The sequence below is a fragment of the Marmota marmota genome, unplaced genomic scaffold (genome assembly GCF_001458135.2).
Source record: "Marmota marmota marmota unplaced genomic scaffold, marMar, whole genome shotgun sequence".
NCBI lineage: Eukaryota > Metazoa > Chordata > Mammalia > Rodentia > Sciuridae > Marmota > Marmota marmota.
The window spans coordinates 775,252-788,208 of NW_026000241.1; the positions used below are offsets into that span (position 1 = coordinate 775,252).

Sequence of the window (12,957 nt, forward strand, 5' to 3'; positions counted from 1 at the left end):
CAGCCTGCCAGTGCTGCAGTGAGCGCACGCACACGGTGCACACACAGAGCCCCAAGCCTCCGCAGCCTCCTCCCGGGACCCTGGCCCGGCACCCCCCCATGGGCAGGGGCCCCCCGCTGCCTCCAGCCACTGCCGCAGGGGGGCCCATCAGGGCCAGTGGCAGGCAGACCATGTAACCAGGGCTGCCACAGGGAGCGCGGAGGGGAAGGGAGCCCCCAGCCCTGCTGGGCCGGCCCAGGCCCCTCCGCGGCTCCCTCTTCCACTGCCCCCCCTGCCCAGCACCCCCCCCCTTGGCTGTTCAGCCCAGGACTCACCAAGCTCAGCCTCTGTGTGCGGCAGCCCCGAGCGGGGCTCAGGCTCCAAGATGCCCCTGGTTGATTTCTTCTGCGAGACCTGCTCCAAGCCATGGCTGGTGGGCTGGTGGGACCAGGTAGGGGAACGCAGGGTGGAGGGTGGGAAGGAGACCTTCCACCTTGGACCCTCTGGCCCCCTGGATGGGCTGTGTGTACAGCTGTGCACATGTGTGGCCCAGACCTGAAGGCTTGTGACTGTCTCTAGTGTGACCCAGGACTGGGCGTGGATGGCAGGTGGCTGGGGGTGTGTGGCCTCCCTTGGGAGAGCGGATCTCTCACTGGGTGTGACTGTGGCATTATCTGGATGTATATGTGTCTGCAGTGGTGTGTGTCCTGCCTGGGTCATGGTGTTTCCCTGTCTGCAGTCCCATGGCTCTGACTGTGATGTCGTGTGTTGGACCATATTCATGAGCCATAGCTACCTGATGTTTCTAGGGCATGTGACCCCAAATATCACTGACTGCCTTATTGGATGTGCCCCTTGATTTGCCTGTCTGGGCTTTGTGACGCTGTGTAGGACGGGGGCAGTCTGGGACGCTGTGCAGTTGTGAGAGATATTTGTGTGTGTGCGTGCGCGCGTGTGTGTTATTGTGTCCGGGGTCTCTGGTCAGCACTGGGAGAAGTGACCACCCTGCCCCAGTGTGGGCCACCCTTCCTGCCTGGCGTTCCCCTTGCCTTGCTGGACAGAGTCTGCTCCTGATTCAGGGATGCTTTGGCAGAGCTTGGGGGCGGGGAGCCGATGCCCTTTCTCCTCCATGCACAATGTCACAGCAGAGGCCTGTGTGAAGTAGCATGGGGGGACCAGGTGGGGCCCCCAAGCCCCGTTTTGGGTATGCTGCATTTAGCTGTGCATCTCTTCACCTCTCTGGGGTTGGGGAGAGGGCTATGATGGGAACCCCTCTCCTTCTTCCCTGGGTGACCGAGCTGGGGTTTCTTTAGCTAATCATTCTCCCATGCCCTGGCCAGACCTCTTCCCTGAGGACTGGGCACTACGTTCCTCCTTCCAGTCTTGGCTGGGACTGAGGACAGGGATCCCACAGGGATTAGAACTGGGGTCTGTGTCTGACGAGACCTGGGCCAGGGGTGTCTGTGGGAAGGCAAGGGTTAAGGGGCTTCTGGCTTGCCCCCCTTTCCCCTGCTAGCAGCTGGTTGGAGAGGGAGTTGCTAAGGAGACTCCCATCACCATGGTGACGGGATTCTCCTAGTACCCCATTGGTTCCCTGTTAGGCAGGAGCCCCTCCCTTCCACAGGTGCCCCTCTGGCTCCTCTTTGGGAGGGGACTGGAAGGGGAGCCCCTCTTTCCTCAAGCAGAGAGGATTATGCTGATATCAGCACCACCCTCCTGGGCCTGGGTCCCCCATTCAGAGCTGGGAGGAGAGGAAAGGCTGACCCCCTCCCCTCTAGCAGCCTGGTAGAGGTCTGAGGCGTGAAATAGGAGGGGCTCCTGGGGTCTTCAGGAATTTGTGGGAGGGCTGGCACACACACAGCACCCGCAGCAATGACACCCTATCACCCCTTCCTTCTTGGCTCCTTCACCTTAGTTCAAGAGGATGCTGAACCGAGAACTCACACACCTGTCAGAAATGAGCAGGTCAGGAAACCAGGTCTCAGAGTACATTTCCACCACATTCCTGGGTGAGTGAAGGGCAGCATGTGGAACAGGGGGGACATCTGGGCTGGAGGGGCTGGCCCAACCCTGTTGATGTTGACCCTGCCCCTTAACTCCTCAAAGGTCAAAGTCACTATGCTTAAGAGCTCCCACACTCATGAGGCCCCTAAATTAGTGGGACCACAACTTCTGTGGAAACCACGAATGAGAATATCTTGGGGGGCTAGGAGAATAGCTCAGTGGTCAGCATATGCAAAGCCCCAGGTCTCATCCTCAGCACCAAAAAATCTCTAAGCCCCTCCAAACTCAGTGGAACCCAGTGGAATTCTCAAACTCTAAAACCCAAGAGAATATTCACGCCCCCTGCTCAAATTCAAATAGAATTTCTAAACTTTAAAAGTCAATAGATCATATATAACAAATTGGAATAAAAAGTAATAAAAAAGAGGGGAAAATCAACAGAACCTACAAACTTGGATTAAACATCCCAAATTTAGAAGACCCCCCAAAATCAAGAGTTTCCCAAACTCAGTAAGTTCTCAAACTTAAGGAACCTCTGAGCTTCAGAACTCTAAAAGTACTCCCCCGCCAAAAAAATCTTCAAGCTGAAAAACCTCTGAATTCAATAGATTCTTCCAATTTGATTTGGCCATCCTTCCAAATTCAGTAGATCCTCCCAAACCTTATATCTCCAAACTTCAGAAGATCTGTAAGGAGCTGGGTACGGTGGCACACACTGTAACCCCAGTGACTTGGGAGGCTGAGGCCTGAGTTCAAGGCTGAGATTCATAAATTCAAGGCCAGCCTCAGCAATTTAGTGAGGCCCTGTTTCAAAATAAAAAATAAAAATAAGAAGGTCTGGGAATGTAGGTCAGAGGTAAAATAAACCTGTAAGGGATCCCCAAACATAAGGGTTTGGGGCTGGGGATGTGACTCAAGCAGTAACGCGCTCACCTGGCATGCGGGGGGTGCTAGGTTCGGTCCTCAGCACCACATACAAATAAAATAAAGATGTTGTGTCCACCGAAAACTGAAAAATAAATATTAAAAAAAAACATAAGGGTTCATTGGAACCCTTAAGCTCATGGGGAGCTCAAACCCCTTCTGACTTCTGAACCCAAAGGCCCTCAAACTAAGGAGATTCCTGCACACTCAGGATAATTTCATTCTCACAATGTTTCACCCAACTCCAAATTCAGAAGATACCTCCAGCTCAAAAAAGGGTTCAGAATTCTGGAATGTCTGCCAGTGAGCGTGTGGCATGCCTCAGAGTTCTGAGGATCCTGCCAATGGGAGCTTGGCATGCAGATGACCCCATCAGGTTCTGTCATTGACTGGAGGTCTCAGGTCACAATAGGTGTCCCTGGCCAGGCTCTGGAAGGCTTTGAAAGCTTAGGAGGTCCCCTGGGACTGGCCCCCAGGCAGGTGGTTGCCAAGGGGACCATGGAGCCAGAGATTCCCTTTCCCTCCTCCCTCCCAGTGATGCCCCCTCCCACCACTGCGCTCAGCCACCATGGGGGTGTCTTCCCTGGCTGAGAAGCTTCCCTGAGTATCCAGAGCAGGCAGTGGCTCTCCCTCGGGAACTCACCCCACTTCCTGACTTCTCACACTACCTGGAGACCAAACCTAGCAATTGAGTTGGGGACACCCCATAGCCCTGGGCCAGCGCCAGGGCCCCTGACCCAGCCCACCACTTCCCAAAAGGATTCTTGTAGCCCCTGTGGTATTCAGCCCCCGAGTGCCCATCAGCCTGACACCCAGAAGGCTTTTACTCTTTTGGGTGAGGCTTCTGAGGACATGGGGTGGGGTGAGGTGCCTCCCCAGGAGGTCTGGTCATGCCTGTCCCCCATCTTCTGCAGACAAACAAAATGAAGTGGAGATTCCGTCACCCACAATGAAAGAGCGAGAACCCCAGGAAGCGCCGCGACAGAGACCCTCCCAGCAGCCCCTGCCCCTGGGGTCACAGTTCCAGCCCATGTCACAGATCACGGGCGTGAAGAAGCTGATGCACAGCAGGAGTCCGAACACTAGCATCCCACGCTTTGGGGTGAAGACTGACCAAGAGGACCTTCTGGCCCAAGTGGGTGGGGGCTCAGTGGGGACAGAGGCCTCTAGATGCCCAAAGAAGGACTCCGTGTGGGGTCATATCTTAAGCCAGGGTCCCTGGAAGCAGAGCCTGAGATGATGAATGACCTCAAGAAAGGATGGAGAGGGCAGAAAGGAGGAGCGCAGAGGTGGCCTCAGCCTCCGTCCACAGGGCGCTCTGAGGAGGCAGCTTGGTGGAGTTGAGCCCACCCTGACTCCATGCCCTGGGCCTTCAGAGCCCTGAATCAGCTGTTGGCTAAGGGCTGCCTACAGGGATGGATGGCATCACCCCCTCCCTGGGGGCAAGAGCAGTTTTCTAGAGAAAGGGTCAACCATAAGCCACACAGCAAGCAACACTCCCTAGCAGCTGGGGGACAGTGGCATGGATCTGGACAGGGCCCCAAGTGTGTCTACTACAGGCAAGAACTGGCTTTGTCTTCTGCCGCTTCCAGAACCCTTAGTGGCTCGCTCTGGTGATGTTTATCCTGACCCTCTTTGAGGTTGCCATTGGCGTGCTGTGTGCTCACCATTCAGTCACCTTGGGGTTCTTGAGCACCTACTGTGCATCAGGATTGTTCTAGAGGCTGGGTAGACAGAAAATGAGCCAGTGTCCCTTCCTCCTCCACCTCAAGGTGGGGGACTCCCAAGCAGTTTAGCTTAGAGACTGAGCTGGGTTCCCATCATCTTGGCCTTGGCACTGTGAGCCACACGATCGTAGAGAAGTCACACCTCGGTTTCCCTCAACTGCCGATGGTGTTTGGTGGATAATAAGCACTTCAGAAACAGTGGGTGGGTTAAACTCTGTGCTCCTGGCCACTCTGTGACAGGGAAGGTGCTTCCTTTAGACCAGGGTTCATTGTTCCTAGGAAAGGGTCTCAGGGCCTTGGACCTGGCAGGCTCCTGACCGCCAACCTCCATCTCCACTAGGAACTTGAGAACTTGAGCAAGTGGGGCCTGAACATCTTTTGCGTGTCCGACTATGCCGGAGGCCGCTCGCTCAGCTGTATCATGTACACGATATTCCAGGTGATGGGGGCAGTGGGGAGTGGGCCGGGCTGTGAGGGGCACAAGACAAGGTGCTCCGGGCCGGCAGGGGTCATCGCCCTGCCCCTGCCCGCCCCCAGGAGCGGGACCTGCTGAAGAAATTCCACATCCCCGTGGACACAATGGTGACCTACATGCTGACTCTGGAGGACCACTACCACGCCGACGTGGCCTACCACAACAGCCTGCATGCAGCTGACGTGCTGCAGTCCACCCACGTGCTGCTGGCCACGCCTGCCCTGGATGTGAGAACCTGCCACCTCCCCCATCTCCCAGGTCCCTGTTTCCCTCTGGTTTTCCATTTCTTTCTTAGTGGTGCCAGGGCCTTACGCACGCCAGGCAGGCACCCTACCACCTGAACTCGAGCCCCAGCCCTGGTTACTGTTTCCACCCTGTCCCCTGACCTTCGTCTCTCTCTGACTCTGTTCCTCTCTAACCCTCATCCTCCTCTCTGACCCTCATCTTTCTTGACTCCCATCTCCCTCTGACCCCCTGTCCCTTTCTTGTCCTGTCGCTCATCCCCTTCATTCTAATCTCGGTCCCTCTGCCCCCATCTCCCTGCCCCCAGGCGGTGTTCACTGACCTAGAGATTCTCGCAGCCCTGTTTGCAGCTGCCATCCATGATGTCGACCACCCTGGGGTCTCCAACCAGTTCCTCATCAACACCAGTGAGTGGCCCTCCTGGGGCGGAGACAGCTGGGCTGGGAGCAGGACGGGACCAAATGGAAGTGGAACTGGCTAGACGGGGGCGCTGGGCTGGCCCTCTGGAGGCAGTGCCCGCTGAGCTGAACCAGGGCCATCTGGGCACAAGGCAGGGTGGCACCCATGCTTCCCTTCGCTGACCTCTCTGGCCTGGCTGCAGATTCGGAGCTGGCACTCATGTACAATGACGAGTCGGTGCTCGAGAACCACCACCTGGCTGTGGGCTTCAAGCTGCTACAGGAGGAGAACTGTGACATCTTCCAGAACCTCAGCAAGCGCCAGCGGCAGAGCCTGCGCAAGATGGTCATCGACATGGTGGGCAGGGCGGGGTGTGGGGACAGAGTGGGAAAGGAAGCCTTTGAGGTGTGGGCTCTGGTGAGGAGGGGTCTGAGTCTCAGACGAACCTCCTGAAACCTGGTCTGAGCCTTAGGGTTCTGCAGAGGGAAAACGGCCAAGGCCTGGGCGGGTCCAGTGGGCAGCTGGTGGGCGTTGGCGGCCCCTGTGACGCCCCCTTGCCCCACAGGTGCTGGCCACAGACATGTCCAAGCACATGACGCTCCTGGCTGATCTAAAAACCATGGTGGAAACTAAGAAAGTGACCAGCTCAGGGGTTCTCCTGCTGGACAACTACGCCGACCGCATCCAGGTGCCCCACAACCACCTTACAAGGAGACTGGACCCTTCTACTCCCCCAGCCCTTTAGGTCTGGGTAGCTGCCCCTGCCTTAGCCTCAGCCCCCTTCTCCTGTGCCACCCGTCGTCTGTTTCTTTTTCTCTCTGTCCATCTGTCTTTTCCAACCCCGCCTCTCCTTCCCGGGCCCCTTTCCTCCCCTCTCTCCTCATCACCTGCACCGCTCTCCTGCACCGGCTCCTCCTTCCCTCTCCCTGCTCCTGCCCCACCTCTCTCCATCCCTCCCACACCTTTCCCTCCACTTCTCTTCCTCCTCTCCCCACCTTTTCTCCCTGTGCCTGCACCAGGGCCCCTCTCCAGACTGACATGGGGCAGGGGCTCTAATGGGTCCCCTCCCCCATGCAGGTCCTTCGCAATATGGTGCACTGTGCAGACCTCAGCAACCCCACCAAGCCACTGGGGCTGTACCGCCAGTGGACGGACCGCATCATGGCCGAGTTCTTCCAACAGGGTGACCGCGAGCGCGAGCGGGGCATGGAGATCAGCCCCATGTGTGACAAGCACACAGCCTCCGTGGAGAAGTCTCAGGTGCGTGCTGAGGGCAGTGAGGACAGGGGCCAGGCCAGGCCTCCCCCTCCGCTCTTGGCTTGAAGCTCTCACATCCGGGAGGGAGGCCGTGACGTCAAGTATTTCTCCTTTTCCTTTTCTCCCTTGATGGGAAATGGGCCATGTTTGCCCCGCTGCAGGGCGACTTGAGCCCCTGCAGTCACATGCTCTCAGGCATTGCCAGCCGATTGACAGCATCCGCCAGAACCTCAGTCCGCCTGCTTTTCGTGTTAATATTTTTTTAGTTGTTGAGGGAACTTTATTTATTTCTATGTGGTGCTGAGAATCGAACCCAGTGCCTCACGCATGCTGGGCAAATGCTCTCCCGCTGAGCCCCAGCCCAGCCCCAGCCATGCTTCTTACCTGACTCTTGCATACAGACCTGATGCCGGTTCTGCCTCAGTTTCCCTGAAACCCCACCAGTACCGTCTCAGTGGGTTTAGAGGTGATTGGTGGTGGAGGGAGACAGAACACGGACTGGTGAAGGCTCGCGGCCAGTATGTGACGGGAGCATTTCTCACTTTGCTCTCTTTGGCGAAACCCCAGCTGGTGTGTCTGTCCTTTTCAACCTGGGCTTCTCAATCCTTGGTGGTGGAGGCTGCCTTGGGCATCATGGGATATTTAGTAGCATCCCTGGTTTCTACCAGAGCACATCGACCCCACCCTCCACATATAACAACCAAAAATGCCTCCAGGCCTCGCCCCATGGGCCTGGTGGTGTAAAATCAATCTGTTAATCTCTCTCTCAAAGACATACCAGCCAGGCAAGGTGGCACGTGCCTACAATCCCAATAGCTCAGGGCTGAGGCAGGGAGATAGGGAGACCCTGTCCCTAAATAAAATACAAAAAAGGGCTGGGGATGTGTCTCAGTGGATAAGCGCCCCTGGGTTCAACCCCCAATTGATGTGTATATGGAAGTGTTTCATTTATATCCAGTTTCCGTTTATATCTCCTGTGGTTTTAATTTCTTGCTTGTGCAAGGGTTTGGGGAAGCAAAATTGCTAGGTCAAATGTTTTTGATTTTCTTAGCTCTCACCACACGGTGGTGCCATCTGCCTCAAGGGCCACCTGTTTCTACCTCTTCCCTCCCCCAGGTGGGTTTCATTGACTACATTGTGCACCCACTATGGGAGACGTGGGCAGACCTCGTCCACCCAGATGCCCAGGAGATCCTGGACACATTGGAGGACAACCGGGACTGGTACTACAGTGCCATTCGACAGAGCCCGTCACCACCACCTGAGGAGGAGCCCGCAGGGTTGGGCCATCCAGCCCCCCCGGATAAGTTCCAGTTTGAGCTGACGCTGGAGGAGGAAGAGGAGGAGGAGGCATTGGAAACGCAGGGATTGTCTGTGGCCCAGGCTGTATCCCCAGCTGAGGGGTCATCCACGGCCCAGGGACAGGAATCGCGCTTGGAGGCAGTGGTAGAAGCATGTTTGACGCAGGGCGCAGACTCAGCGCGGGATGCACCTGTGACTCAGGATGGAGCTGGGTTCCGAGAGGAATCCGTGGATGCTGTAAGCTGCTGCAGCTCTTCTGCCCTGTCTCTTAAAAGCCCCCTTCTGCCTGCCTTGAGGACCCCCAGAAGAGGCCCCGGGCCTCCCGGGCCTCCCCTCCCCGGCGGCCGAGGTGGGGGCCCAAAGAGACTATCAGGCTGCCAAGAGGCCCTGCTGTGCCTGTACCGGGACACCAGGGGAGGACCCCCCCATCCTCCCGGCTCTGGGTGGGTGGGGGTCAGGTGGAGACCGTACCTGAGCCCCAGCCCCCTGACCCTGTGGCCCTCCCTGTCCGCTCTCACCCCCATCTTCCTGCAACCACCTCCTCCGTTGCCTCAAAGACTCTTGGCCCTCCTGAGAAAAAAGAAAACAGAAAAGTGGGGGGTTTTCTCTTTTCTTTTTTTCCCCTTTCCCCCTGCCCCCACCCATGGGGCCTTTTTTTGGACATGGGGGCTGGGGAACGAGGGGCTGAGGTCCCAGAAGGGATTTTATTTTTTGAATTTTAATGGTAACATTTTTAGAAAAAAGAACAAAAAAAGAAGAAAAAAAAAAAAAGGATGAAACACAGCAACTGTAGACGCCCCCATTCCTGGTTTCTCCCTTCGCCTTCAAGCCCCTGCCCGCCTCCCGCCCCACCCCAGTCCCAGGCTCAGTCTTCCGGCCCCTTGGGCTTCTCCACTTAGACCCAAGCACAGGCACCGGGCCCTTCCTGGGCTTTTCTTTGGAGTTTTGGAGGGTCTCTAGAACCCAGCAGGGAATAGCCATTCTGGGCAGGGCCAGGGGTAGGGGTGTCGCTGTGGGAGCCACTCACTGCCCCATCGCAAGTCTTCCACTCATTCTGCACAAGTCCAGCCACACACAGAGGGGTCAGCACAGCTGCTGACTATAGGGTGGTGTTGCCACACCGCCAGCTCTGCCCGAGACTTGAAGACACACGCACACATGCACACACACACACACACACACACACACACCCTCCTTCCAGCTGCTTCTCCTCTTGTTTCTGCCTTAATGATTCCTGTGGCCATAGCAGACAGGGTCACAGTGGCTCCCCGCCTACCTGCTCTGTGGGTGGGGTGGGGCCAGGCCCAGAGTCCCCATCCCAGGCCCACAGACACTCCACCCCCTCAGCGTCCTCCTGACCCCCTTCCACTTCCACACTCTGACTCGAGCCCCTCACCTTTTGCCCTAGGAGGAAGCAATAATGGTATATACCCACATCCCCCATCCTGGGCAACCCTTCCCACCCTGGCACCAAAGGATTTTCTCCTTTGTCCCTCTACCTTGCCAGACCTCTTCCCCTATCTAATCCCTGAGCAATATGACAGACAGATGCAAGGCCATTTTTTTTTCCAAGCCATGGGGGACTGTTGGAAAGGAAGGACCCCACCCCTCCCCCTCTATGTTCTTCAATCTGGTTTTGCAGCCAGATGGGGCAGGGGCCTATCTCATTCATTGCCTGTCCCCCCAATTCTGAGCACATGGTACTGTAGCCCCCACTTCTCCAGCCTTCCATCTGTCTGTCCACCCATTTCCCCCTGCTCCATAATGCTTAACAGGGTTCATTTTTGTAGTGAAAGTAGTTTGTCCCAGCCGGTGACCAGAATGGGCCTTCCCCTCCCTTCCCCTCCCCGCCCCCCTTTTTTCTTTCTTTTCTTTTTTTTTTTTTTTTGTATATACTGTAAGGTTGGTTTGTAAATTATTCTACAAAGGCAAAAAGGGAAAATAAACTCGCCCTTCCCTGACTGACCCAGTCAGGAAAGTGGGGCAGGGGCTCCCGAGGGAGAAGTCCCCACCCTGCTGTATTATACATACTGTACCATAATCCCGGGCAAGGGTGCACTCTGCAGTTTTATGGGAAGTTGTGTCATCATAGGGGGCAAGGGCTGGGCAGAGCCTGCCCCCTGCCCCTTCCCCAGGAGCAGGGGTGACTGGTAAGAGACCCCCAACCCAGTCAGGGATCCTCTCCCCAGGGTGGGTGCAGGGCCCCTGTGAGCTGCTGGCGTGTTGTCCCCTTTGATGATCAGTCTGTCAGCCCATTGATGGATGATCGATCATTCGATCTTGTCACCAATTAAACTGAGACTTTCATCAATGTTCCTGGCTGATGTGGCTTCATTCCCCATCTTTGTTGACATGCCTCCCTTGGTTTGTGGAGATGATGGGTCCTATTCCCACCCCTCCCTGAGCAGGTGGAACATTGTGAATAGATGGAACTGTGCATAGAACTCAGCCAGGTTGGCCCCAGACAACACAAGTTCAAACTAAGAAGTCTTCCTGGCCCTGGGGCTGGGATTCAACCCCGTCTTGGTGCATGCAAGGCAAGCACTCTACTGTGATCCACACACCAGCCACCACCAACCACGAAGTCATTAAAAGTCAACAGAACTGGGTAAGCCCCACTTTTCTCACTCAGAGCGAGTAGAACACAGTGCTTGGGTTCTTCTGGTACCCAGCAGTCATCCCTAAAATTCCAAGGGGACCTTAAGGAGACAACCCCACCACTGGCTACTAAGAAAAGATCTCAGGCCAGATTCTGCTGCGCTAATAAATTTGATGAATAAGTATGAATGAATGTATACCTATGAAAGTCCCAGCATCCTGTCCATTTTAATGTTGGTTCCCTTCACAGTGAAAAAAAAAAAAAGTGGGGGACCTCAGTGGTAAAGCACTTGCTTAGCACGTGCGATGACTTGGGTTCCATCCCCAGCACCACAAAAATAAAAATGGATGTAATCTCAGCTATGCAGGAGGCTGAGGCAGAAGGATCACAAGTTCAAGAACAGCCTGAGCAACTGAGTGAGATTCTGCCTCAAAAATGTCTGGGTAGGGGCTGGGGATGTGGCTCAAGCGGTAGCGCGCTCACCTGGCATGCCTGTGGCACGGGTTCGATCCTCAGCACCACATACAAACAAAGATGTTGTGTCCGCCGATAACTAAAAAATGAATATTTAAAAAATTCTCTCTCTTTCTCTCCCTTCCTCTCTCACTCTCTCTTAAAAAAAAAAATGTCTGGGTAGCTCAGAGTTAGAGCACCACTGGGGTCCTTCTGGTACTGGGAAACAAAAATCTGTACTGAATATGCATAGACTTTGTTTTTATGGCATTGTTCTCCAAACAATGTAGAATAACAGCTATGTACACAGCCTTTGCTGTGTAGGTGTTGATATGGACAGATGACAGAGTCTATGGAGGGCGTGTGTAGATTGTGTGCAAATACTGTGTGTGTGATTTTACATAAGGGTCTTGAGTATCTGCAGATTTCGGTGTCCATCAGGGTCCTGGAAGCAATTGCCTATGGTTACCAGGGGGCAACTGTACCATTAATTCCACCCATCAAAGCTCATTTTTGGGCAAGGGAGGTATTGGGGATCGAACTCAGGGGCACTCAACCAATGAGCCACATTCCCAGCCCTATTTTGTATTTTATTTAGAGGCAGGGTTTCTCGAGTTGCTTAGCACCTCACTGTTGCTGAGACTGGCTTTTGAACTCATGATCCTCCTGTCTCGGCCTCCTAGCCACTGGGATTACAAGTATGTGCCACCACACCTGGCTTCAAATCTCATTTTTCCAACTTTTATTAGGCTAACAAACCCCTGGTATCAACAAAAGGGCCCTGGTGTTGGTTACATACATACTAATGAACAATATTTGCAGGTATAGATAAAGATATGGAGGGTAGAATGTTTGTGATGTGGTTTTGTGGTCAGTGTTATACTGACTTGTCTCTGGATTTTTTTCTTTTTTTCTTTTTCTTTTTTTTTTTTTTTTTGGTCTTTCAGTTCTATATCTGAGTGATCCACCCCAGCCCTGCCTCTGGGCTTTAATAAACCAAGATACTCATGTGCAGCATAGTGTTTAAGTGCTTAGATACAATCAATCACTAGATGTGTGTAATGTGAATGTTCTGAGAATGAGGGCATCATGCCTGGGTCTAAGGAAAGGTGGATAGAAAGATTGACCTGCTTGACCTACCTAAATTGTCACTAGCCACCAAGACTCAGGTTTTTGTCCCAGCGATGGGGGTGATCTTTCCAACCTTCAGTGGTCTACTGTAAAACAGAGGGGCTACGGATGAAGCTCAGTGACAGAGCATGTGCTTAGCATTCTTAAGCACCTGGGTTAAATCTCTAGCACACACATAAACACACAAATGCAGACCACACTCCCAGACTTGTGGGGAGGGGTTCCCTGGAATGAGACTGTCCAATCAAACTTTTCTCGGATGATAATGTTCTATATCTGAGTTATCCAACTCAGCCACTAGTCACATGTGACTGTTGGGCACTGGAAATGTGCCTACAACTGAGGGAATTTTATGTTTCCTTTATATGAAGTAGTCACACTTGGCCAGTGGCTACTGGCTAGATGTGTAGTTCTTGAACTAAGCCAGGGAGTTCATGTAAAGGACAAAGAGTTCGCCTGCTGAT

General features: G+C 54.4%; 1 protein-coding gene across 1 annotated transcript in view; it reads left to right on the forward strand.

Moving 5' to 3' along the window:
• Window positions 1-8,936, forward strand: part of Pde4a (phosphodiesterase 4A) — a 36,284-nt gene extending 27,348 nt beyond the window's left edge. Inside the window, 10 exon segments of the mRNA XM_015489008.2 lie at window positions 1,895-1,988; window positions 3,822-4,042; window positions 4,975-5,073; window positions 5,172-5,336; window positions 5,660-5,759; window positions 5,954-6,108; window positions 6,317-6,439; window positions 6,829-7,011; window positions 8,125-8,606; window positions 8,608-8,936. Of these exon segments, the coding sequence (XP_015344494.1) occupies window positions 1,895-1,988; window positions 3,822-4,042; window positions 4,975-5,073; window positions 5,172-5,336; window positions 5,660-5,759; window positions 5,954-6,108; window positions 6,317-6,439; window positions 6,829-7,011; window positions 8,125-8,606; window positions 8,608-8,785 (1,800 nt within the window). The 3' untranslated portion in view covers window positions 8,786-8,936.
• The last annotated feature ends 4,021 nt before the right edge of the window (window positions 8,937-12,957 follow it).